This window comes from Syngnathus floridae, chromosome 2 (assembly GCF_059516105.1).
Source record: "Syngnathus floridae isolate MCC-2025c chromosome 2, RoL_Sflo_1.0, whole genome shotgun sequence".
Lineage (NCBI taxonomy): Eukaryota > Metazoa > Chordata > Actinopteri > Syngnathiformes > Syngnathidae > Syngnathus > Syngnathus floridae.
In genome coordinates this window covers 3,061,136-3,085,816 of record NC_142414.1, presented here as the reverse complement: position 1 = coordinate 3,085,816, position 24,681 = coordinate 3,061,136, and the positions used below count along the sequence as shown (strand labels likewise).

General features: G+C 47.1%; 1 protein-coding gene across 7 annotated transcripts in view; it reads right to left on the bottom strand.

Annotated features, from left to right (window-relative positions):
- Positions 1-24,681, bottom strand: part of lama5 (laminin, alpha 5) — a 347,871-nt gene that overhangs the window by 222,031 nt on the left and 101,159 nt on the right. For 6 of the 7 annotated variants that reach the window (XR_015863095.1, XM_088398876.1, XM_088398835.1 and 3 more), the window contains exons 10-16: positions 23,000-23,134; positions 22,854-22,928; positions 17,628-17,768; positions 16,992-17,129; positions 15,286-15,420; positions 14,152-14,286; positions 13,929-14,066 (exon numbers count right to left, since the gene is read on the bottom strand). Coding sequence is in view for 6 of the 7 variants with exons in the window: in XM_088398876.1 (XP_088255002.1) it covers positions 13,929-14,066; positions 14,152-14,286; positions 15,286-15,420; positions 16,992-17,129; positions 17,628-17,768; positions 22,854-22,928; positions 23,000-23,134 (897 nt within the window). In the remaining variant the exon portion in view is untranslated. The remainder of the gene's footprint in view (positions 1-13,928; positions 14,067-14,151; positions 14,287-15,285; positions 15,421-16,991; positions 17,130-17,627; positions 17,769-22,853; positions 22,929-22,999; positions 23,135-24,681) is intronic. The other variant, XM_088398859.1, reaches the window with a different exon arrangement.

The window sequence follows — 24,681 nt, the reverse complement described above, 5'->3', positions numbered from 1 at the left end:
AATAAAAAAAAACATTCAACTTTCATAATATTGTTCATTTGTATTTCATGTATTATTATTTTAATCTTTAAGTTTTCTGGTAGTGCAATTGACAATAGATTCTCATTTGTAATATCAACCTATCTGCAGACAGCAAAGGATATAGTTACATAGTTACAGGTTCATTTATAATGGTAACGATTCGAGGAATTGAGTAAACCACCCATTCGTACACAGCTTTATGTATTTACTGTTTGCCCCCAAAAGAAACAGTGCGGGCCAAAGACCTTGACTACGCAATTGGACTGAGCATGCGTGAGGACGCTGGCGCACCTGGCTGCTGCTTCTCGCTGCTCCGACCTCTACCTTGATCTCAAACTGGATTACCCGCCAAAAAACCTCCACCTATCTAGGCTACAGCTTCAAAAACCCCTGTGTGCTGGCTGGACTTGTCGGTGTCGTGGGGCTTGGCGTGGGAGCCATCCACGCTACCTGGACCCGTGTGGGCGCCTTGGCAGGCCCGCATCGCCGGCGCTGCTGCGGCTGCCTGCTGCGGCTGCCTGCCCCCTTCTTCTCCATCTGGCTTTCGGCTGCGGCAAACGCCTCTACTCATCTCTGGTATCTGCCACTTCTCAGCGTCTGTCATGGTTCTCCATTACATGCCAGCCGAGCTTCACCGGCTCGTTCCCGGACTTCCTCCTTCCGGCGAGCTGGTCAACGCACTGCGAGACTTTGCCCTTTGACGCCAACCCCCCTACTTCCATCGCGGATCTTGCCGAAAATTCCTTTACACTTTTAACACTGAAAACCATATTCCAACACTATTGACTGATTGCAGCTCACACACTGGCTTCCACACTTCCGCCGTACGTCATCACAACAACCCACGTCATCAGAACTCGTCCTCTGTGAACCTTTTCAACCTGCTGACAACCAAATTCCCCAAAGGCTTCAAAACAAAAGTCCCTGAAAATTGCCCTCTTCAACACACGATCCCTCAACAATAAAAGCCTCATCCTAAACGAATTCATTCCAGACAAACTTGATCTGCTCTGCCTAAATGAAACATGGCAAAAACCCCTGGACTATTTCTCATTCAATCAAACCACCTCTACAGGATATTCTTATCTGCACAGCCCACACGCTGAGGGCAGAGGGGGTGGCATCGCTGCTATTTTCAATCAAAACTTCAAACGCCGTGCACTGTCCCTCCCCTCTGCCCCATCATTCAAACATCTGGCTTTTAAACTTCCAAGACCTAAACCTCTCATCACTGTTATTATTTACTGCCCCGCCAAACCAAACCCATCTTTCTTATCCGACCTCTCAGAATTCATCACTGCGCTTGTCTAAGTTTCATCATCTTTCTTGCTTCTTGGTGATTTCAACCTGCACATCGATTCCACAGACTGTAAACATTCTATGGACTTCCTGGATTTCCTCAACTGCTCCAGCTTCACTCAACACATCACCTTCCCTACCCACAAGCACGGACACAACCTTGACCAGACATGGGCAAACTACGTTTAATCCGGCCCGCTAAACCTGAATCAATTGTATTATTATACATTGTTTTGGGTCATTTTCCCTTCAATGGCTACATTTCCCCAGTAGATAGAGAAACTCCCACCCGCGCATTTACTCCCGGAAGCCGCATCAGAAAGTGAGGTGCACACTCACAAGTGCGTGTACGTACTTAGTAGTACGAACCCGGTGCACTTCGCGCTCTATTTCTATCAGTGCCGAATTTTGAGTGTGGGCTGTGACGTCAGCATTCTCGTAATTCACGCACTGAGCTTTCAGATACAGTTTTACGCCAAAGTCACCCACAAACCTTCCCCTGGAATCCCTCTATCAAAATGAGTGGCCCAGGGAAAAGAAAGGTGGACACGGAGTGCCGAGTGTTTAAAAAAGAGGTGACAGCAAAATATTTTTTCGCTGAAGTCGGATCAATGCCGTTAGTATGTCTGATATGCCGAGAAACGGTTGCAAGGAGTGTCACGTGCTGGCGCCACCTGCGACAGGACCACGCCCACCTGTCAGTGGAGTCGCCGTCACCTGCCACGGGCTCATGGACAGCGCTATATCAGCGCCGCCAGCGCAGACCCGAGTGTCAGCCTGTCCCTTGATGCTGCTTCGTTCATCAGTCCCTGAGACACTGACTCGCTTGACTATTTGAAATCCCACAGAATTGTTTGTCCTCCCCAGCCCGATCGCTGCTCCAGCGCCAGCTGTTCCTATCATCCCCTTCCACAATAAAGTCTGTCGCTACACACTTGGCTGTACTGTCCGATCCCTTACAGTACAGACTGACCAACGCTATGCAGCCAGCGAACGACGAGACGGCATTGAGCCGACTGGAGCGAGCCGAGACCGCCATCAGCAGCCTGTCCGCCGACATCCGGCACCTGATCGAGGTTGGTCAACAACAACAGCTACAGCAGCAGGAGATGGCCCAAGCCCTCCAGAGACTGTCGGTGGCTGCGTCCCCGGCTGTCACGGCACCCCCGCACCGCCCGTCTGCCAAGGCCAGGAGGCTCATGGACGTCCCGGAGCCCCGCCTTGGCAACATCGAGAAGTTTAACGGCGATCCCAAGCACGTGAGGGCATACGTGACCAACTGCCGCATAATGTTCAGCCTCCAGCCCGTCACGTTTGCGTCGGAATCAGCCAAGGTCGGGTTCGTCCTCACTCACCACACGGGCGAGGCGAGGCTGTGGGGTCTGGCCGAATATGAAGGGATGGCCCCAGCTTGCGATTCCTTCGATGCCTTCGCGGAGGAATTGCTCTGCCTGTTCGACCTGGGATCCGCCGCCGAAGACGCCGCCGAGGAAATGGCGACGCTTCGTCAAGGTAGCCGATCGGTCGCGGAGTACGCCCTTAAGTTCCAGACGTTGGCCGGCAGCAGCGGATGGAACACGCCGGCGCTCGTTAGCACATTCCTAAACGGCCTCGCTGAGTACATGAAAGACGAACTGGTTTCTTACGATCGCCCGCGAACCCTGAAGGGCGCGATGGACTTGGCAGCCCGAGTAGACCGGCGGATCCGGACGCGGCGGCGCGATCGGGAGAGGAGGTCCCCGCGGAACCCGCGTGGTCACATTCCTCTGTCTGCTGGGGACCCGCCAACCACACCACCCGCCGAGCCCATGGATCTGGGAGGGGCTCGGGTTCCCTCGGAGGAGCACCGTCGAAGCCTCTCACTGGGCTTGTGTTTTTACTGTGGGGAAGGGGGTCATCGGGTGGCGGGGTGCCCGTTAAAAGGCCAGAGCTCACGTGGCGTCGAGGGATCTGCGTGAGCTCGACCAGCACCGGCTTTCTCAGTCCCAGCACGCTCACGCTACAGGCACGTGTCCAGCTTGCGGCGGGCGGCTAGAACGTGGCGGCCTTGGTGGATTCCGGCGCGGAGGGGAACATCATGGACATTAGCCTGGCACTTCAGTGGGGTGTCGGCTTCCTCCCTCTGAGCCCGTCCATTCCCGCACGTGCCATTGATGGCCGTCTGATCGGCGAGGTGGCTTTCGTGACGGAACCAGTTAAGTCACTGCTCTCCGGCAATCACCACGAGACCATCCAGTTTTTCTTCTTTCCCTCCCAGGACAGCAGCTCATACTGGGGCACCCTTGGTTGCGGCAGCACAACCCGGTGCTGGACTGGGAGGTGGGGGTTGTTCGGCAGTGGAGCGAACGCTGCCATCGAGTGTGCCTGAAGGCGGCCACCAGCCTACTCGGCAGAGCCCCGCCCAGGTACAGTCCCGACATCTTCAATGTCCCAGCATTTTATCACGAACTCAAGGAAGTTTTTAGTGAAGCCAGGGCCGCTTCTCTTCCTCCACACCGGTCCTACGATTGCGCCATCGACCTGTTGCCCGGCACCTTCCCTCCCAAGGGACGCGTCTACTCCCTGTCCGCTCCTGAGCGCCGGGCTATGGAGGAATACATCCGTGAGTCCCTGGCAGCCGGTATCATACGGCCGTCCTCTTCACCTGCAGGAGCGGGGTTTTTCTTCGTGAAGAAGAAGGAGGGCACGCTCCGCCCGTGTATCGACTTCCGGGGAATAAACGAGATCACTGTAAAGAACCGATACCCTCTGCCTCTTCTTTCTTCCGCCTTCGAGAGCCTTCAGGGTGCCACCATCTTCACAAAGCTGGATCTTCGCAACGCCTACCACATGATCCGCATCCGGGAGGGAGACGAGTGGAAGACGGCTTTCAACACCCCGAGCGGACACTAGGAGTACTTGGTGGTTCCGTTTGGGCTCACCAACGCCCCAGCGGTTTTCCAGTCCCTGATAAACGACGTGTTACGAGACATGCTGGACAAATTCGTGTTCGTTTATTTGGACGAGATCCTCATCTTCTCCCGCTCGCTCCCTGAGCACATCAAGCATGTTCGGGCGGTGCTGCGACGCCTCCTGGAGAATTCGCTCTACGTGAAGTCAGAGAAGTGCGAGTTCCACGCCTCCTATGTCAAATTCCTCGGCTACATGGTGCGTGAGGGATCCATCGAAATGGACCCTGGGAAGGTGCAAGCGGTCACGTCATGGCCTGTTCCCGAGACACGCAAGCGGCTGCAACAATTCTTAGGGTTTGCGAACTTTTATCGCCGTTTTATCCCGCGGCCCTTACCAGCCCCGCCTCCCCGTACAAATGGAGAGAACGGGCAGAACGGGCATTTCAGGAGCTTAAGAGGAGGTTCACATCCGCTCCCATCCTCAGAGTTCCCGATCCCGACAGACAGTTCGTGGTCGAAGTGGACGCCTCGAACGTGGGTGCCGGGGCGGTGTTGTCTCAACGTAGCCGCCAAGACGATCGTCTCCACCCGTGCGCCTTCTTTTCTCGCCGTCTGTCAGCCTTGGAACAGAACTATGACATCGGTAATCGGGAGCTCCTTGCCGTCAGGTTGGCCTTGGAGGAGTGGCGGCATTGGCTGGAGGGCGCCACCACTCCGTTCATTGTCTGGACCGACCACCGCAACTTGGAGTATCTGAGACCGGCCAAGAGACTGAACGTGAGACAAGCACGGTGGGCTCTGTTCTTTGAACGGTTTGAGTTCTCTCTTTCCTACAGACCGGGTTCCCGTAGCGCGAAGGCGGACGCCCTGTCGTGTTTGTTTCCTGGTGGGAAGGAGGGACAGGGTCCGCCTCTCACTGTCCTCCCGAGCTCAGTTCGGGTGGCGGCTCTTTCATGGGAGATTGAACGCCAAGTGGAAGCCGCATCACGCGATCAACCCGGCCCCAGCAACTGCCCGGAGGGTCGCCTGTTCGCCCCTGAAGGCCTGCGGTCGTCCGTGCTGCAATGGGCGCACGACTCACGCCTGGCCTGTCATCCCGGAGCTGCACGCACGAGGTATGTGGCGGCACAGCGTTTCTGGTGGCCCACCTGGCAGGTGGACACCAGCGATTACGTCAGAGCCTGCTCAATTTGTAACCGCTGTAAGACGTCTACTCGTCCTCCTGCCGGGCTGCTTCAACCCTTGCCGGTTCCCCAGCGTCCCTGGTCTCACCTGTCAATCGACTTTGTCACGGGCCTCCCCCCCTCGGAGGGAAACACGGTGGTCCTCACGGTGGTGGAACGTTTCAGCAAGATGACGCATTTCATCCCTCTGCCTAAGCTCCCATCTGCGAAGCAGACTGCGTCCATCATGGTGCGGGAGGTGTTTCGTCACCACGGTCTCCCACAAGACATCGTGTCAGACCGAGGTCCAGAATTCGCTTCCACCTTCTGGGCGGAGTTCTGCCGACTCCTCGGCGCCACAGCCAGCCTCTCCTCGGGGTTTCACCCTCGGTCCAATGGTCAAGCGGAGCGCCTGAACCAGGAACTGGGCAGGTCTCTCCGATGCATGGCCGCCGGGGACCAGCGCGGGTGGGTCCAACGGCTTCCCTGGGTAGAGTATGCTCACAATTCCCTCCCCAGCTCGGCCACGGGACTTTCGCCTTTCCACTGCGTCTTCGGGTATCAGCCACCCTTGTTCGCCCACCAGGAGCGTGGTGCGGCGTGCCCGTCGGCCCAGGCTTGTGTCCGCCGTTGTCATCGTGCCTGGGCGAGGGCCCGGGTCACTCTTCTCCGCTCTGTTTCAGGCTACGCCCGCCAGGCGAACAAGCATCGGACGCCGGCTCCGGAGTACAGAGTGGGGCAGCGTGTGTGGCTCTCGACGCGGGATTTGCCGCTGCGAGCGGGATCCCGCAAACTGGAGCCCCGCTTTGTTGGACCGTTCCCTATTCAGAAGGTGATTGGCCCGTCCGCAGTCCGTCTTCTCCTTCCAGAGTCCATGAAGGTTCACCCCACGTTCCGCGTGTCCCGTGTGCGGCCCATCTATGAGAGCGTGTTGGCGCCCCAACTCGTCGATGGGGGTCCGGCCTACGCTGTCCGCTCCTTGCTCCGATCGCGGCGGCGCGGTCGTGGCCTCCAATACCTTGTGGATTGGGAGGGTTATGACGACGCGCACCGCTCCTGGGTTCCGAGCCGCTGGATACTCAATCGTTCGCTCATCACGGAGTTCCATCGCTGTCATCCGGATCAACCGGGTCCTTGGCGCGGGCGCCCGAGGAGGGACGAGGGGACCCGGGGTGGAGGTTCGGGGAGGTCTTGTCCGCCGGTACCGGGGTCTTCTGCTCCCGCGTCCATCAATCCTGCGTCTGGCGGGGTATCGGACGTTTCGGCGGTGTACTGAGCCCCCCACCGGGTCGCCCGGAGTATTGCCTTTTTTTGTTGTTTTTGTTTTTGTTTTTTGGTTCCTGGGGACGTCGGGAGCCGTCCCTTGTGGGAGGGGATTTCTGTCACGTGCTGGCGCCACCTGCGACAGGACCACGCCCACCTGTCAGTGGAATCGCCGTCACCTGCCACGGGCTCATGGACAGCGCTATATCAGCGCCGCCAGCGCGGACCCGAGTGTCAGTCTGTCCCTTGATGCTGCTTCGCTCATCAGTCCCTGAGATACTGACTCGCTTGACGATTTGAAATCCCACAGAATTGCTTGTCCTCCCCAGCCCGATCACCGCTCCAGCGCCAGCTGTTCCCATCATCCCCTTCCACAATTAAGTCTGTCGCTACACACTTGGCTGTACTGTCCGATCCCTTACAAAGGAGTACAATATTAGCCGTCACTTTGCTACGAAGCATGCTAACTACGCTAGGAGTCAACACATGAACGAGCGGCTACAGTGGAGAGGTTGACAGCTAATTTGAAGACTCAGCAAAACTTTTTTAACTGACAAACTACGGATCAAAAGTCAAGTACAGGGGCAAATTTATGATGCACCATCTATTTTCGACTAATCTTAGCTTTTAAAGTTTTTAAGGCCGACTTTAAGGAAGTGTTTCCCGTTTCCTCACCTCTGTCACCAGGTGGTTGTGAGTTAAAGCTCTGCTCTGATTTTCAGTAAATCTGGCAGTGTTGCATTTTTGATTTCTTTATTAGTCATTTCTATATTAGTACTTTATTTAGATGTATTCTTTCACTGATTCTTCAAGATGATGTATTTGGTCAGAATGTTTGCCGTTTGATTTTATCTCACCTCATTAGGTAAACATCTTTCAAGTCTGATCTGCAGGCGCTGAAGTGATGGAAACTGTTATTCATAATAACAGTGTCTTATTTAATGAGAATCACTGATGGTAGTTTTTCGGGGAATTTTTTTTAATGGTGTTAATAAATGCATTTGTTTCCAAAAAGCGTTTTTTGAATATCCATGCATTACTTCCCTACTAAAGGCCAAAACCATTTATGCAATGACCTTTACATGTCGTTTATATTACTTCACACAAACACTACATCCATCTGCTCCTGGTCCGGCACCCCGGTCGAAATTTAGAAGCCAGTTCGGCCCGCAAGTCAAAACTTTTGCCCACCCCTGCCCTAAACCTAGTCTGCTCCACTGGCCTCCACATCCACAACATTTCGAGCTCCGACCTCACCATATCTGACCACCTAGCCATCTTATTTGACATTAACACCCCCAACCCTGAACCAAAACAAAACCTCATAATCATCTATCGCAACCTTAAACTGCGGATCAGACTTGAAAGGTAAACATCTTTCAAGTCTGACCTGCAGGCGCTGAAGTGCTGGAAACTGTTATTCATAATAACAGTGTCTTATTTAATGAGAATCGCTGATGGTAGTTTTTCGGGGATTTTTTTTTTTAATGGTGTTAATAAATGCATTTGTTTCCAAAAAGCGTTTTTTGAATATCCATGCTTTACTTCCCTACTAAAGGCCAAAACCATTTCTGCAATGACCTTTACATGTTGTTTATATTACTTCACACAAACACTACATCCATCTGCTCCTGGTCCGGCACCCCAATCAAAATTTAGAAGCCAGTTCGTCCCGCAAGTCAAAAAGTTTGCCCACCCCTGCCCTAAACCTAGTCTGCTCCACTGGCCTCCACATCCACAACATTTCGAGCTCCAACCTCACCATATCTGACCACCTAGCCATCTTATTTGACATTAACACCCCCAACACTGAACCAAAACAAAACCTCACAATCATCTTTCGCAACCTCAAGTCCATCTGCTCAGACACTCTCTCCACCTGGATATCAAACACACTTTCTGGCCTCACCGCCCCTGAAAACCCAACCCACATGGATCTCGTCAACACTTACAACAACATTATGTCTACCTCCCTCAACACAGTGGTTACTCTCAAAACCAAAACAGTCACTTTTACTCACTCAGCACCCTGGTTCAACCCAGAACTCCATAAACGTAAGAAACAACTCAGCTAGAACGATTATGCAAGAAAACCAGCCTCACAGTCCACGCCCTCGCTTACAAAGACCTCATCCAACATTATAAACCAGCCGTTAACAAAGCCCGCTCATCTTATTAAGCTGGCATCATCCACTCTGGTTCTTCAAATCCTCATTCCCTGTTTTCAACCATAAACAAACTCCTCAAACCCCACGACAACACTTCATCATCATTCACCCCAGAGAAATGTGACACGCATTTGTCATTTTTCAATTCTAAAATAGAAAACATCTACCACCAGCTCGCATCCTCCCCCTCCACCATCCTCCAACATGTTCTCAAATACCACTCTTACGCCGACAATACACAAGTCTACATCACCACTAAAACCATCTGCCCTGCCATCCTCTCCACCCTCACTTGCTGCCTCACGGACATCCAAGACTGTATGACTCAAAACTCTCTAAACAGTAACAAAACGGAGATCATCATCTTTGGTCCTAAATCCAGCCTCCCCACCTAGCAGAACTTCACACTCTGTATTGACGGCCACTCTATCACTCCCTCCACCCTTGTCAGAAACCTTGGAATTTATATGGACCCCACGTTCTCCTTCAAACCACACATCAACCACGTTACCAAAACATCCTTCTTTCATCTACGAAACATTACACGCCTTCGACCCTTTCTTTCCACCCCTGCGGCAGAGACATTAATTCATGCATTTATCACCTCCAGACTGGACGACTGCAATAGCACCCTGTATGGTCTCCCTTCAACTGTCCTTCACGAACTATAATATGTTCAAAACTGTGCTGACTGCTCACCCACTCACCTGCTCACCCTCCAGACAGCACATCACCACTGTCCTACGTCAACTTCACCAGCTTCCCATAAAAGAGCGCATACATTTCAAGATCCTTTTCACCACATACAAGGCCCTAAACGACCTTGCCTCCCCCCCGACCTCCTGCACCGCTATACCCCCATCCGTCGATGCCACTCTGCTGACGCTAACCTTCTCACCCCCACCACCTCAACCAAATACCGGACCATTGGGATAGAGCCTTTGCCGTTGATGCCCCCACTCTCTGAATTCTTACCCCCTGACCATTTGTAACGCTGACTCCCTGCACTCCTTCAAATACCATCTTAAGACCCACCTCTTCAACTCTGTATATGACATCTAAATCATCGAATGTGTGTGCGTGTGTGTGTGTGTGCATATGTATGTGTGTGTGTGTGCGCGCGCGCGCGTGCGTGCATGCATGCATGCGTGCGTGTGCGTGCGCGCGATTATGCGTAAATTTTTCTATGTAAAGCGGCTTTGAGTACTTAGAAAAGCGCTATATAAAAACCATCTATTATAATAGATTATTATTACTTATTGTATGATTGTGATATTTATTTTTATTTATTCATCTTTTTATAGTGTTGTAATGTGACTATACAGTACATTTTGATAGTGTTGGAAAATTCTATTTAGATTCTAATTTGTTATAGTTGGATAACTCTTGATTACAAGCTTAAGAAGAAAAAAAAATATATGTAAACAACTTATCATATTTTAGAGCATGAGATTTGGTACCAACTACCGTAATTTCCGGACTATAACCCGTTACTTTTTGTTCAAGTTTTGAACCCTGCGGCTTGTCGTCCGGTGCAGAGTATCTATGGATTGTTCGTGATTTTTTTATCACTTATACACTCGTAAAAGGGCTGTGGACCGCTGTTGTGCAGCACCACTTTGCTGGGCGGAGGGATATGTGATACATTCACTGGGGAGAAGAGTGGTGTATGGATCGCATGTCCTTCTGTCAGGCAAATAATGCCGTATAATTGACACAAAGACACAGAACGAGATCAAAACTGACATTACTGAAGAAAGGACGCTTTTATACACAAACCCTCATTATGGGGGACAAAAGAAATGCATATGCCGCTTTTTAAGTTAAAGGTGGTGGTCGATTTGGCTCTTCATGGAGGAACTATAGCTGCTCATACATGCACTGTAGAGGTTTCTTCCGGTCACTAGGGGGCACTGGGCTATTGTTGATGACATCTTGTTGTGTCTCCCTTTTCTTTCCTTATTTCCCGGTCACCTCTACTCTGGAGCTGTACGTGTAGCTCGCTAGTTGAATGTAACTTAGCGCTTTGTGCATGAATAAAATTAGCATGAACAAACCCTCATCATGGAAAATGCTAGAAGAAATGCATAAAAGCGACAACGAAAGAGACTGAGTAAGTGTGTGGCAAAGTATATCTGACGCTATTCCAATCCGACAATGAGGAGGAAGACTTCGTTGGTTTCAGTGCACAGGAGGAAGATGAAGACAACGGCTCTCAGTGACTTTTACAGGTATGTGTTTTAACCAACCCTGTCAGTGCTGTGCTACCGTGTTCCTGCTTTGTTACCGCCGCGTCTCAGTGACTTTTACCGGTATGTTTTTTTATCCAGCCCTATTAGTGCTGTGTTACTTCTGTGTTGCTACAGTATTACTGCCGCGTCTCAGGCAGTGTTTGAGAAGGTATGTTATTAAAACTTTATATAGGCTTTCTGTGTACCGTCTTTCTTTGTAAATGACTCGCGTGCACATGCGGCTTATTTATGAAAAAAAACAAAAATGTCCCCTAATTTTTGCTCGTGAGGCTTATCAGTTGAAGTTTATAGTCCAGAAATTACGGTACTTTTAGTACTACTGACAGTCAGTTGGGATCAGAAGTTTGACTGACCGTATTTTCCGCACCATAGACGCACATAAAAGCCTTTAATTTTCTCAAAAAACGAAGGTGCGCCTTTTAATAAGCTGCACCTTCTGTGTGGACCGAATTCCAAAATGTGTCAAATCCGTAATACACAGGCGTAATATGTAGACCCGATGAACCAATCAGAGGATGTTACGTTTTACGTAGATCGAGGCAAAAAAACAATCAGAGGACTGTACGTAACATGAAGAGTACGTACCTCCACCGCCATTGATAAATAAATACTATCGCTTGTGCAAATTTGTAAAGTTGTTTTGCGTGGCTTCCGCCACACAGAAACGTAATATACAGGCGTAATATGTAGACTCGGTGAACCAATCAGAGGACATTATGTTTTACGTAGATCGAGGCACTAAACCAATCAGAGGATTGTACGTAACACGTAGAGTATGCACGTACCTCCGCTGCCACTGATAAAAAAATACTATCGTTTGTGCAAAGCAAACAGCATTAGAACCCTCTGAAATGGCATAGAAAAAGAGACATGCTTAAGAGGCACAATTAGAGCTTTCTGGAAAGCCAAGATCATTGCAGAAGAGCAACATGACAACCACAAGACAATGACGAGAGGGAACTTGGCATGTTTAATGGCGAACTGTTTAATTTGGATACAGAAGATGACGATTTTGATGGATTTGCGTATTATTGATTAACAATGTGAGTACAATACAATACTATTTGGAACATTCCACATGTGATCAGGCTCATTGGGAACAGGTGGGTACCATGACTGTGTATAAAAGGAGCCTCCCCAAACATGCTCAGTCATTTACAAGCAAGGATGGGGCGAGATTCACCACTTTGCGTGAGAAAATAGTTGAACAGTTTAAGAACAACTTTTCTCAAAGCAAAATAGCAAGGAATTTAGGGATTTCAACATCCACAGTCCATAATATCAAAAGGTTCAGAGAATCTGGTGAAATCACTGCACGTAAGCACCACGGCCGGAAATAGAGACTGAATGACCGTGACCTTCGATCCCTCAGACGGCACTGCCTTAAAAACTGACATGAGTGTGTAAAGGATATCACTAAATAGGCTCATAAAAACTTCAGAAAACCACTGTCAGTAAATACAGTTCGTCACTACATCAGTAAGTGCGGGTTAAAACTCTACCATGCAAAGCAAAAGCCGTTTATGAACAACATCCAGAAACGCCGCCGGGTTCTCTGGGCCCAAGCTCATATACAATGGACAGATGCACAATGGAAAAGTGTTTTGTGGTCTGATGAGTCCACTTTTCAAATTGTTTTTGGAAACACTGGACGGCGAGGAAGCGGACCATCTGGACTGTTATCAACGCAAAGTTCAAAAGCCAGCATCTGTGATGGTATGGGGGTGCATTAGTTCCCATGTTATGGGTGACTTACATTTCTGTGAAGGCATCATAAATGATGAAAAGTACATAAAGATTTTGGAGCAACATATGCTGCCATCCAAGCAACGCCTTTTCATGGACGCCGCTGCTTATTTCAGCAAGATAATGCCAAGCCACATTCTGCACGTGTTACAACAGCGTGGCTTCGAAGTAAAAGAGTCCAGGTTCTCCCCTGGCCCGCTTGCAGTCCAGACCTGTCTCCCATTGAAAATGTGTGGCGCATTATGAAGCGTAAAATACGACAGGGAGGACCCAGGACTGTTGAAAAACTGAAGCGGTTCATCAGGCAAGAATGGGAAAGAATTCCGCATGAGAAGCTAAGAGAATTAGTCTCCTCTCTTCCAAAACGTTTGAGTGTTATTAAAAGGAAAGGTGATGTAACAAAATGGTAAACATGCCCTTTCCCAACTTCTACTGCACGTGTTTCAGCCATTACATTCTAAGTTAATTATTATTTAAAAAATAAAATAAAGTTTATTAGTTTTTAGCATTAAATATCTTGTCTTTGTAGTGTATTCATTTGAATACAGGTTGAAAAGGATTTTCAAATCATTGTATTTTGTTTTTATTTACATTTTACACAATTTCCCAACTTCAACCGAATCCGGTTTGTACAACGGAACTGACTGCCTTGCTCCTGTGAGATTATTTTTTTTTTTACCGTAATTCATGGAATGCAAGCGCCCTATAACGCGGTGACTCCTATGTGCGGATTAAATACAGAAAATCCCCAAAATTGAGTCTGCGCCTTTTAACTCGAAGCACCTTATGGTGCGGAAAATACAGTATCTTCTGCAGTGCCCCCCAAATGACCTGGACTGGCCCTGATCTTACCTATTTTTAAATTTGCTGTCTGTCAAATTTTCAACATGGTGGAGCACAATAAGGTACTATGACTATTCTATTCTACTCTTTAGTTTCAGTTATTTATATATTAGAAAACCCATTGCTGCTTTTATTTCATTCATCTGCTTTTATTTCATTCATCTGGTCATCTGTCTGCTTCCATGTGTTTGTTTATGCGTGTGTGTGTGTGTGTGTGTGTGTGTGTGTGTGTGTGTGTGTGTGTGTGTGTGTGTGTGTGTGTGCACACGTGCGTGTGTTCACCTTGACAGTTTGGGAAGCCATAGGTGTCGTGAGCACAGCTGTCACAGCGCCGGCCATGAACATTGTGCAGACAAGCACACTGACCAGTCACCTCATCACAGCTGCTATAGCGAGAACCTTCTGTGGAACACAGGCATGCTGCAAAACACGCACAGACAGACAGACACGTAGAAGTCATCCATTTACAAAAAAAAAAGAAGGAAAAACATCGTCTACTACTCACGTGTGCACCTGGGGTAGCCGTAGTAACCGGGCGCACATTGGTCACATGAGGCGCCGCTGAAGTTAGGTCGGCAGTGGCACTGACCCGACGCCGTGCAGCTGGTATTGTATGACGTGCGAGGGTCGCACATGCACACTGCAATAACGATCGAACACTTGATTGAACACTTGCAAAAACGATTGAACGCTTTGAAACCTCAACAACAAGCTGTGGACATCCAGGCATCATTGTTGCGAGGCATGTGTGTAGGTTCTAGTTCTAGACATCTGTGCATGTCCTAGGTCAGGAATGTTTAGCTACAGTCCTTGAGGGTCACTGTGCTAGCTGTTTTACATGTCTGGCTCGTCCACCACACCTGATTCAAATGATCCGCTCATCACCAAGCTCTAATGGAGCCTGATAATGACGAGGGACAACTGATACATGCAGTAAAGTGGCAATTGACAAACGGGTTTTTGACACCCTTGTCCTAGGTCTGGATTCCTTTGTCCATGATGGTCCATGCTTTACATCCTAGGTCAATGACTTGGTTTCATCTCTAAGGTCCAAGTCTTGGGTTCATGTCTCAGCTCCATATGATGAGATATCATGATATATTGACATGGTGAAGTGGGATGAGGTGAGTTGATGAGAATGGTTGTGTGGATATTATTTTCGTATGTTAGAGGATCTTATGGACGTGTATTTGTGATAGTGTAGCAGTGGCAACATCCAGTGCTGTCTGTGTCCATTTTTTAACCTAATGAACGTATGTGCTATCTGTTGATTTCGCTGGATTTCTTTAATGTGTCGTAGCTTCTTTCTTGTCTCTGAAACTAATTTGGGGACCAATAAGGTAACCAAATCTTATATGTCCTATGTCCATATAGTAGTACTTTATAATAATCCAGTTTATTTGCTTGCCCCGTCCTAAATCCATGTCCAAATTTTCCTTAAGTCCTTGGTGATTGGTCTATGTTCTGAGTACTACATCAATGTCCAAAAACTATATTTGAGGTTGAAGCTTTGTCCAAAGTCTGAGTCCTTTACCTATGTCCATATCTAAGCTCAAAGTCCCAGAATATCTGAGGTCTACATTCTCGGTCTAAGCCCATCATTCAGATGTGATTGCATTTGTGTATGTTGACATATAACCTTGACAATTGGGGTAAGAGTAAAATCCAGATCGGCACCGTTCACACCGAGGACCCTCAAATTCTGCTTTGCACAGACAGCGACCAGATTGGTCGCAGATTTCAGGCAAAGAGCCCACAGAACTGCAACCACACACTGTGGATACCAAAAGACAACAGAACACAACATGAAGTTTTCACATTTGATTCTATTGTAAGATTTGACGCCATCAACACAACATTACCGTAATTTTCGGACTATAAGTCGCGTTTTTTTTCATAGTTTGGGTGGGGGGGGCGACTTATACTGAGGAGCGACTTATATGTGAATTTTTTCACAAATTTTCAAAATTCCCCCCAAAAAAGTTAAACTGCGATAAACGAACCACGATGTAGCAAGGGATTACTGTAATTTGAATTTCAAGTGATGTCAGTGGCGCGGCGCGGCGGTTGTTTACATAAAGGACAAAGATTCGATCACGGGATGACGAAGGGCTTTGTTAGCGGCTTTGTTTGTAAGTGACACGGAGAACGTTTGAAGGATTTAATGATTTGGAGTGACACAAAAGGTTTGAAAAACTATTATGGCTTTTACACACAGCCGGTCCTACTCTACGGAGCTTTCTTTCACCTCTGTGGATTGAAGTCGGGGGCCGGCGCTCGGCCGGGTGGCTGTCCAGGGGCGGTGGATGGGGCTTGGACATGGCTTTTAAGCACGCCCGGGTCCTAGTCTACGGAGCTCTCTTTCACCTCCGTGGATGGAAGTCGCGGGCTGGCGCTCGGCCGGGTGGCTGTCCTGGAACGGTGGATGGGGCTCAGACATGGCTTTTACGCACACCTGGTCCTATTCTATGGAGCTCTCTTCCACCTCCGTGGCTGGAAGTGCCACCTCCGGGGATGAAATTCCACGCCGCCACACACCTGGAAGTCGACGCCGGTGCTTGGGGCTGTGTGGTGGTGAACTATTTATTTAGTTATTTTATATATTTTATTTCGTATAGCAACTTGTATATGTTTTTATCGTTACAGTTCAGTACTTATTGGCTCGTTGAACTCTTGTTTTGTTAAATAAAGAGACGTTTACCAAACCCACATCTTTCCTTGTACTTTGTTAACGCTATAATATAGTTATATACTAGATCTGTGGAATAACGACGAGGCTGACGTCAGGGCGAACGCGCGGCGTTGTTGACAAAGGACGAGGAATTTGATCGATGGATTTAATGATTTGGAGTGACACAGATGGTTTGGTAATACTGTTGTTTATATGATAGTTATTTGATATATACTTTATATATCGTCATATGGGTCTGTGGAATATTTAGAATATTTAGACGTCAGCGGCGCAGCGCATACGCGGCATCGTTTCCATAAAGGACGATCAATGGATTTAATGAATTGGAGTGACACAGATGGTTTTATAAACGTGTTATGTATGTAATAGTTATTTAAATAACTCTGAATGTTATGTCAGGCCCGTTCTCAGCTCTTCGTTTGTGTTTATGTCACGTTAGCATACCTATCGTTTGGCCTGTTGTTGCTCGTTCATGTCTGTTCTTGGTGTTGGATTTTGTCAAATACATTTCCCACAAAATGCGACTTATACTCTGAGCGACTTATATATATATATATGTTTTTTTCGCGTTATTGTGCATTTTATGGCTAATGCGACCTATATTCCGGAGCGACTTTTAGTCCAAAAATTACAGTAGTTAGTTTGTCACTCACACTGACAGAGCGGGTAGATGAAGTAGCCTGATGCACACTGGTCACAATGGTAACCATGGAAACCACTGTGACAGACACCGTGACCCGTTACTGTGTCACAGGAACCATCCAGACAACCCGGACCTGAACACTGACAGGCTGCGCATACACGCGGACATGCGCGCATATCCGCGGACATGCACGCGCACCCACACACATACACGCGCACACACACAAACACACACGGAAGCAGTAAAATGGTGTGAACTATGTGAAGCTACTTACAATGACAATGTTTCGAGAAAGTGTTTACACAGGTGTCTGTATCTCCTAGGTGGTAGGATATATAAACCAGCAAATCAAGAGACACCTATTGCATTTTTGTCAATACTTACGTATGTTTGAATGTGTGTGTGTGTGTGTGTGTGTGTGTGTGTGTACGTGTGTGTGTGTGTGTGTGTGCGTGTGTGTGTGTGTGTGTGTGTGTGTGTGTGTGTGTGTGCCTGTGCAAGAGTGTGTGTGTGTGTGGGGGGGGGGGGGGGGGCTTGTGGGAGTGCTACCAATGGGTGGTGCTGCTGCAGTGCATTCTTCTAATAAGAGCATGACTACATTAAAGTGGGAGCCAAAGCAGGATCTTGGAGTCAATGAGATTCTCACCTTGGCAGTTGAGTCCATGGAAGCCTGGCGCACATATGTCACAGTGGTCGCCAGTGAAGCCAGGCTTGCACAAGCATATTCTGCTTTGTGGATCGGGTCTGCACGAGTTGTCAATAGTGCCGGCCGCACTACACTCACAGTCTGGGCACAAAACAGGTTTTTTTTAAACTCCAAATACAAGATATGTTGGCAATCAGAATCAGAATCAGCTTTATTGACCAGGTTTGCGCATGCCAAACAAGGAATTTGACTCCGGTTGATCTTAGCCTCTGTACAATATTTAAGTGACTAACAGCATTCAGGTGACTAACAACATTTGATTGATTGATTGATTGATTGATTGAACATTTATTGATCCCGGGGGTGGGAAAATTCAGACCCCAGCAATATCCATACCACAGAGCGGGTATACAAAAGACACACAGATAGCATGAGCGCAACTCAATAGGCTCTCATAAGGCTGTCACACAATGGCGCCACAAAGAAAACCAGAAAGTGCGAAAGATAAAAGCCTGCAAAGCAAAGCAAAGCAAAAAGACAAAGGAAAAAAAGTAACAGCGGCCAACCAGCACCCCTCAATATCAGAGAACACCCCAAAACACACAAAATAGCCTCTGCGGGGTCCATAGACAGGTGTAAGGGCAGTCCAGTTCAACGGCACCCAATGGACCGTCGTTAAGTGACAAGAACAGGATATTATTGCCCAGTGATGTCTCTGAGACTCTATGAGTGGTGTGAGTTCATCAGAGTGACAGCCTGGGGAAAGAAGCTGTTTCTGTGTCTGCTTGTTTTGGTGTACAGCACTCTGTAACGCCGTCCGGAGGGGAGTAGTTCGAACAGGAGCGAACAGGAGGTGGAGCGGCTGGTCCACTGGTGCAGCCAAGACCACCTGGAGCTGAACCCGCTCAAGACCGTGGAGATGACAGTGGACTTCAGGAGAGACCCTTTACCACTTCCACCCCTCACTATTCTCAGTAATGCTATTCCCTCCACAGACACCTTCAAGTTCCTGGGATCCACAATCTCTCGGGACCTGAAATGGACCGGTCACATAGACTCTGTCCTGAAGAAGGCCCAGCAGAGGCTGTACTTTCTGAGAAAGCTCAGGAAGTTCAACCTGCCAGAGGAGCTGCTGAAGACCTTCTACACTGCCATCATCCAGTCTATCCTCTGCACCTCCATCACTGTCTGGTTTGGATCGGCCACCAAACAAGACAAGAGCAGACTGCAATGGACAATCAGGACTGCGGAAAAGATAATCGGGAAGTGACGGAACACAGAAAATGTTTCCTTTGTGTTTAAGCATTAACAGCACATACTAATTGCACCCACAGTTTGTCTGGTGTGTGAAGCAAAAGTGTCCTGACTTACATGGGCAGAGGAAGAGACGTCACTCATGGCGTAGTTTTTACCTTAGTAAATTTTGTTCAGCATGTATCAGTTCATCTCTTTATCATCTCATATGTACAAAAAAGCGATGTGAAAGGAGGTATAAATATTTTTGGGAAAGGAGTTGCTCTCTGGAGATGTGTATGGAAGATGACATTACGTCATTGCTGCGCATAATAAATGAATCGTCTTAAGTACGACTATCGCTACAAATGTCCACAATACTGTTATTCAAAACACCTATGCAGATTCGATCTCCCAACTCCCCTCAATTTTATCCTGTCCAAATGGAGCGCATTTTGGAATTTGGATGACATCAAGGTCAGATATATGTGTCCTAGCCATTCAGACTGCGGTCGCTTTGCAAATAAATCTGATACGTGCCCGATCTATGAGCAGATATGAAAATGACCCAGTTGAGATTTAAAAAAAAAAAAAAAAAAAATTGGAGCCATTCACACAGTCGCAAAAAATAAAAGTAAATACAGCAAATGGCAGTGTGAATACAGCCAAAGACCTTATGATAAAGAGGACAGACGTGACATAGTGCATACAAAAAAGAACAGAGATAGAACAGAGATAACCAATATTATGATCTCCAACTGAACATGGAACCAAACGTGACAAAGCACATAGAACTCCTAACAAAGTACATGTGAAGGAGAACACATAACGTGATATAGAACAGTGGTCCCCAACCTTTTTTGCGCCACGGACCAGTTACACGTCAGAAATATTTTTTTTTATATAAATAAATAATAAATATAAATAATACATGTATAATAAATATATAAATACGATAAAATAAAATTATATGACTGGCATAAAAACAAGTATAAACGACATAAAAATAAAATTCAGCATTACGTTGAATTAGTGGGAGCACTGAGATCGTTTCTCAGAAATGAGCCGGCCCCATCTAGGCGTAATCGGAAACAATGACACCCGAAGTGGTTAAGGTTTGTCTGTTAATGCAGGATACTTGGTCTCCATGTGCCGAAGCAGTTTTGAAGGCTTCATTGCCTCGTTAGCTAGCCTGTCGCCACATATGCCGAGTGCGCTTGGCGCCTCAGAGTCACCTGTGGCGATAAATCCATATTTTAAGTACGACTCCAGAAATGTTCTTTTAAATGAAGCTTTCCTTTTCTTAGAAGTGGTAGCCTCTTCTTCAGTCTCCTCACTGGGCTTTTTTCCCCTTCCGAAGAAGCTTTCCAAATTTCTCTGTTTCTTGCTCACTCGTTTTTGCTTGCCTCGCGGGCTCGACTTGGGGTGACATGTCACGTGACCAAGACGAGCGTCTTGTCTCAAGGGACACAGCGACTTTTTTCTGTATTTATTTATTTTTATTTTTCAAAATAAATTCTTACTCATTTTTGCGGGCTCGACTCATAAAACATATCACGTGACCAGGGCGAGCGTCTTGACCAGAATGAATTGATCGTCGATAAATAAAAAATATGTTGTTTTTTTCCTGTGCGGCTTGGCGTGACACACGGACCGGTACCGGTCCATGGACCGGGGGTTGGGGTCCCCTGATATAGAACATTATGAAAACATTGGTTGGAGTACACGGAATGTGACAGCATACTGTGATAGAGTAAGTAACAATTTAATAACACAGAACATAATACAGTGAAACATAAGAGGTAACACAGGAGACCAACAGTCCAAGGGGAACACAAACATGCACCATACAAGAGATGTTAAAAGTATCCCTGTTCGTTCCCCAAGGAGAAGTAGAGGTATCGGGAACTAAAAATATCAATTCCAGCTTTTGACTTAAAAGTTTAAAAGTGACACAAATAATAGAAAAACAAAACATTAAAGCAGATGTCAAGTTGAAGATTTTCTTTTCAAAATGTTTTATGTGTTCTGATTTCATTTCATGTTTGTGGCATAATAAATGATCAGATAAACCCACCCCACACAAAGGTTTTGACTTGACTTTCAGGTCAAACTCCTGGGTTAATCTCGTGTTTGTGGAATAGTAATTGATCATATAAATTAACCCCACACAAAGTTTTCGATTTGACTTTCAGGTCAAACTCCTGGGTTGCATGACAGGCTCACATATTTGGCGCTTCACATGTTATTTCCACTTTAAACCGCATGAGGTCGCACTAGGCCTGTGGAATAATTGGAACCGCAAACAATGAGTCTGAATCCATTCACTGACTTCCGGAGTCAGGAGTTGTATATAACACAGAGGACAGATATTGACACAGAGGACGAAGATTTCGATGGCTTTAATGATTTGGAGTGACACGGATGGTTGGATAAACTTGTTAATTATGTTATACCGTATTTTCCGGACTATAAGTCGCTCCGGAGTATAAGTCGCACCAGCCATAAAATGCCCCAAAAAGTGAAAAAAAACATATATAAGTCGCTCCGGAGTATAAGTCGCATTTCGGGGGCAATTTGTTCGACAAAATCCCACACCAAAAACAGTCATGAACGAGCAACAACAGGCTAAACGATAGCAACAACAGGCTAAACGATAGGTATGCTAACGTGACAAACACAAACAAAGAGCTGAGAACGCGCCTGACGTAACATATAGAGTGATTAAGGACAACTATTACATGAATAACATGTTTATAAAACCATCGGTGTCACTCCAATTCATTAAATCCATCGATCGTTCTTTGTCAACAATCGGTGTGCGCGGCTGACGGCGCTTGCAGTTCAAAATATTCCACAGGCCCATATAACAACATATAAATTAGATTTCAAATGACTATTATATAAGCAATAATATTATCAAACCATCTGTGCAGTTTAAATCATTAAATCCATCGATCAAATTCCTCGTCCTTTGTCAACAACGTCGCGCGTGCGCTCTGACGTCAGCCTCGTACGTTATTCCACAGATCTAGTATATTATATAACTATATTGTAATGTTAACAAAGTACAAGGAAAGACTTGGGTTTGGTAAACGGCTCTTTATTTAACAAAACAAACTTCCAAGCGTGTGGCGGCGTGGACTTCCAGCCACCGATGTGGAAGAGAGCTCCATAGAATAGGACCGGGCGTCAGTAAAATCCATATCCGAGCCCCATCCACCGTCCCTGGACAGCCACCCGGCCGAGCGCCGGCCCACGACTTCCATCCACGGAAGTGAAAGAGTTCCGTGGAGTAGGACCGGGCCTGTGTAAAAGCCATGTCCGAGCCCCATGCACCGTCACCGGACAGCCACCCGGCCGAGCGCCTGCCCCCGACTTCGATCCACGGAGGTGAAAGAGAGCTCAGTAGAGTAGGACCGGGCGTGCGTAAAAGCCATAATAGTTTTTCAAACCTTCTGTGTTTCTCCAAATCCTTAAATCCTTCAAACTCTTCGTCCTCTGTGTCACTTAGAAACAAAGCCGCTAATGATGCCGGTAGTACGTGGGGCCCTTCGTCATCCCGTGATCAATCTTTGTCCTTTATGTAAACAACCGCCCCACCACGTCGCACTGCTGACGTCACGTCGCGCTGCTGACGTCACTTGAAATTCAAATGACTGTAATCCCTTTGCTACATCGCGGTTCATTTATCACGGTTTCACTTTTTTTGGGGAGGCAAAATTTTTGAAAAAAAACACATAAGTCGAACCTTATTATAAGTCGCACCCCCACTCAAATTATGAAAAAAAACACGACTTATAGTCCGAAAATTACGCTAAAACCTTTTCTACATACACAAAAGGCCATTATCCTTAAATACAGTTCGTAAATATGTCAAAATTTGTATTAGTAAGCGTTTCTGCTTTAACCAGATAATCCATCCCACTTCACAGGTTGAGGACATGCACATATATGCTTTGTAGGTATATTATTTATGAATACAATACTTACTAATGATCTCTCCGGCTGGTTTGGCCTCACCGTTGTTGTTACTAGGATAGGTGGGGAAAGCTGTTTGAGAAAGAACTAGAGATAGAAAGACAGAAAGACATGAGCAACTGATGGCATTCATTGTTAAATCACAAGGGCAGACTTACAGTAACATTCTGGGAAGTTGACAAAGCCGTCAGCACATTGTTCGCAGTTGTCGCCAGCGTAGTTTTCTTTGCAGAAGCAATGTCCTGTCATGTCCTCACACGTCCCATCCATGAACAATGACTCACAATCACAGGCTGACAAGTGCACATACACATACACATACATGCATAAACACCATGACATAGAATAGATAGTTGATTGATAGAAAGGTTGATTTAACAGTGATAGCTCTGAAGCCGCTATCCCACTTAGCTGCATTTGCGAGTGTTTTTGAAGGCAGAGAATGTTGCGTTCTCGTCAGCTTTCGATCAAGGTCACAAATGCTTGCAAAATGTTCGGCAACAGTTATAGAGCTTTTTCTTGTTGAAAGTAACTTTGAACACACACACATAGTATATACATATACATAGTATATACATATACATATATATATATACATACATATACATATATATATATATGTGTATATATATATATATATATACACATATATACACATTATATATATATATATACACAGGACTGTCTCAGAAAATTTGAATATTGTGATAAAGTTCTTTATTTTCTGTAATGCAATTAAAAAAACAAAAAATGTCATACATTCTGGATTCATTACAAATCAACTGAAATATTGCAAGCCTTTTATTAAATTAATATTGCTGAGTATGGCTCACAGCTTAAGAAAACTCAAAAATCCTATGTCCAAACACTAGAGTATTTTCTCAGATCAAGTATAAAAACAAGATTCAAAATGCACGGATTACTGCATCAATGCGGCGTGGCATGGAGGCAATCAGCCTGTGTCATTGCTGAGGTGTTATGGATGCCCAGGATGCTTCAATAGCGGCCTTTGGCTCATTTGCATTGTTGGGTCTGGTGTCTTTTAGCTTCTTCTTCACAATACCCCACAGATTATCTACGGGGTTCAGGTCAGGGGAATTGGCAGGCCAATTGAGGACAGTAATGCCATGGTCAGTACACCATTTACTGGTGGTTTTGGCACTGTGGGCAGATGCTAGATCATGCTGGAAAAGGAAATCATCATCTCCATAGAGCTTTTCAGCAGACGGAAGCATGTAGTGCTCTAAAATCTGCATTTACTCTGGACTTGATGAAACACAGTGGACCAACACCAGCAGCTGACATGGCTACCCGAACCATCGCTTACTGTGGGAACTTCACACTGGATTTCAAGCAACTTGGATTATGCTTCTCTCCAGCCTTTCTCCAGACTCTGGCACCATCCATCCATCCATCCATCTTCTTCCGCTTATCCGGGGTCGGGTCGCGGGGGCAGCAGCTTTAGGAGGGACTCCCAGACTTCCCTCTCCCCAGCCACTTCATCCAGCTCATCCCGGGGGATCCCAAGGCGTTCCCAGGCCAGCTGAGAGACATAGTCTCTCCAGCGCATCCTGGGTCGTCCCCGGGGTCTCCTACCGGTGGGACATGCCCGGAACACCTCCCCAGGGAGGCGTCCAGGAGGCATCCTGATAAGATGCCCGAGCCACCTCATCTAGCTCCTCTCAACGTGGAGGAGTAGCGACTGTACTCCGAGTCTCTCCCGGATGACCGCGCTTCTCACCCTATCTCTCAGGGAGAGCCCGGACATCCTGCGGAGAAAACTCATTTCGGCTGCTTGTATCCGAGATCTCGTTCTTTCGGTCACGACCCATAGCTCGTG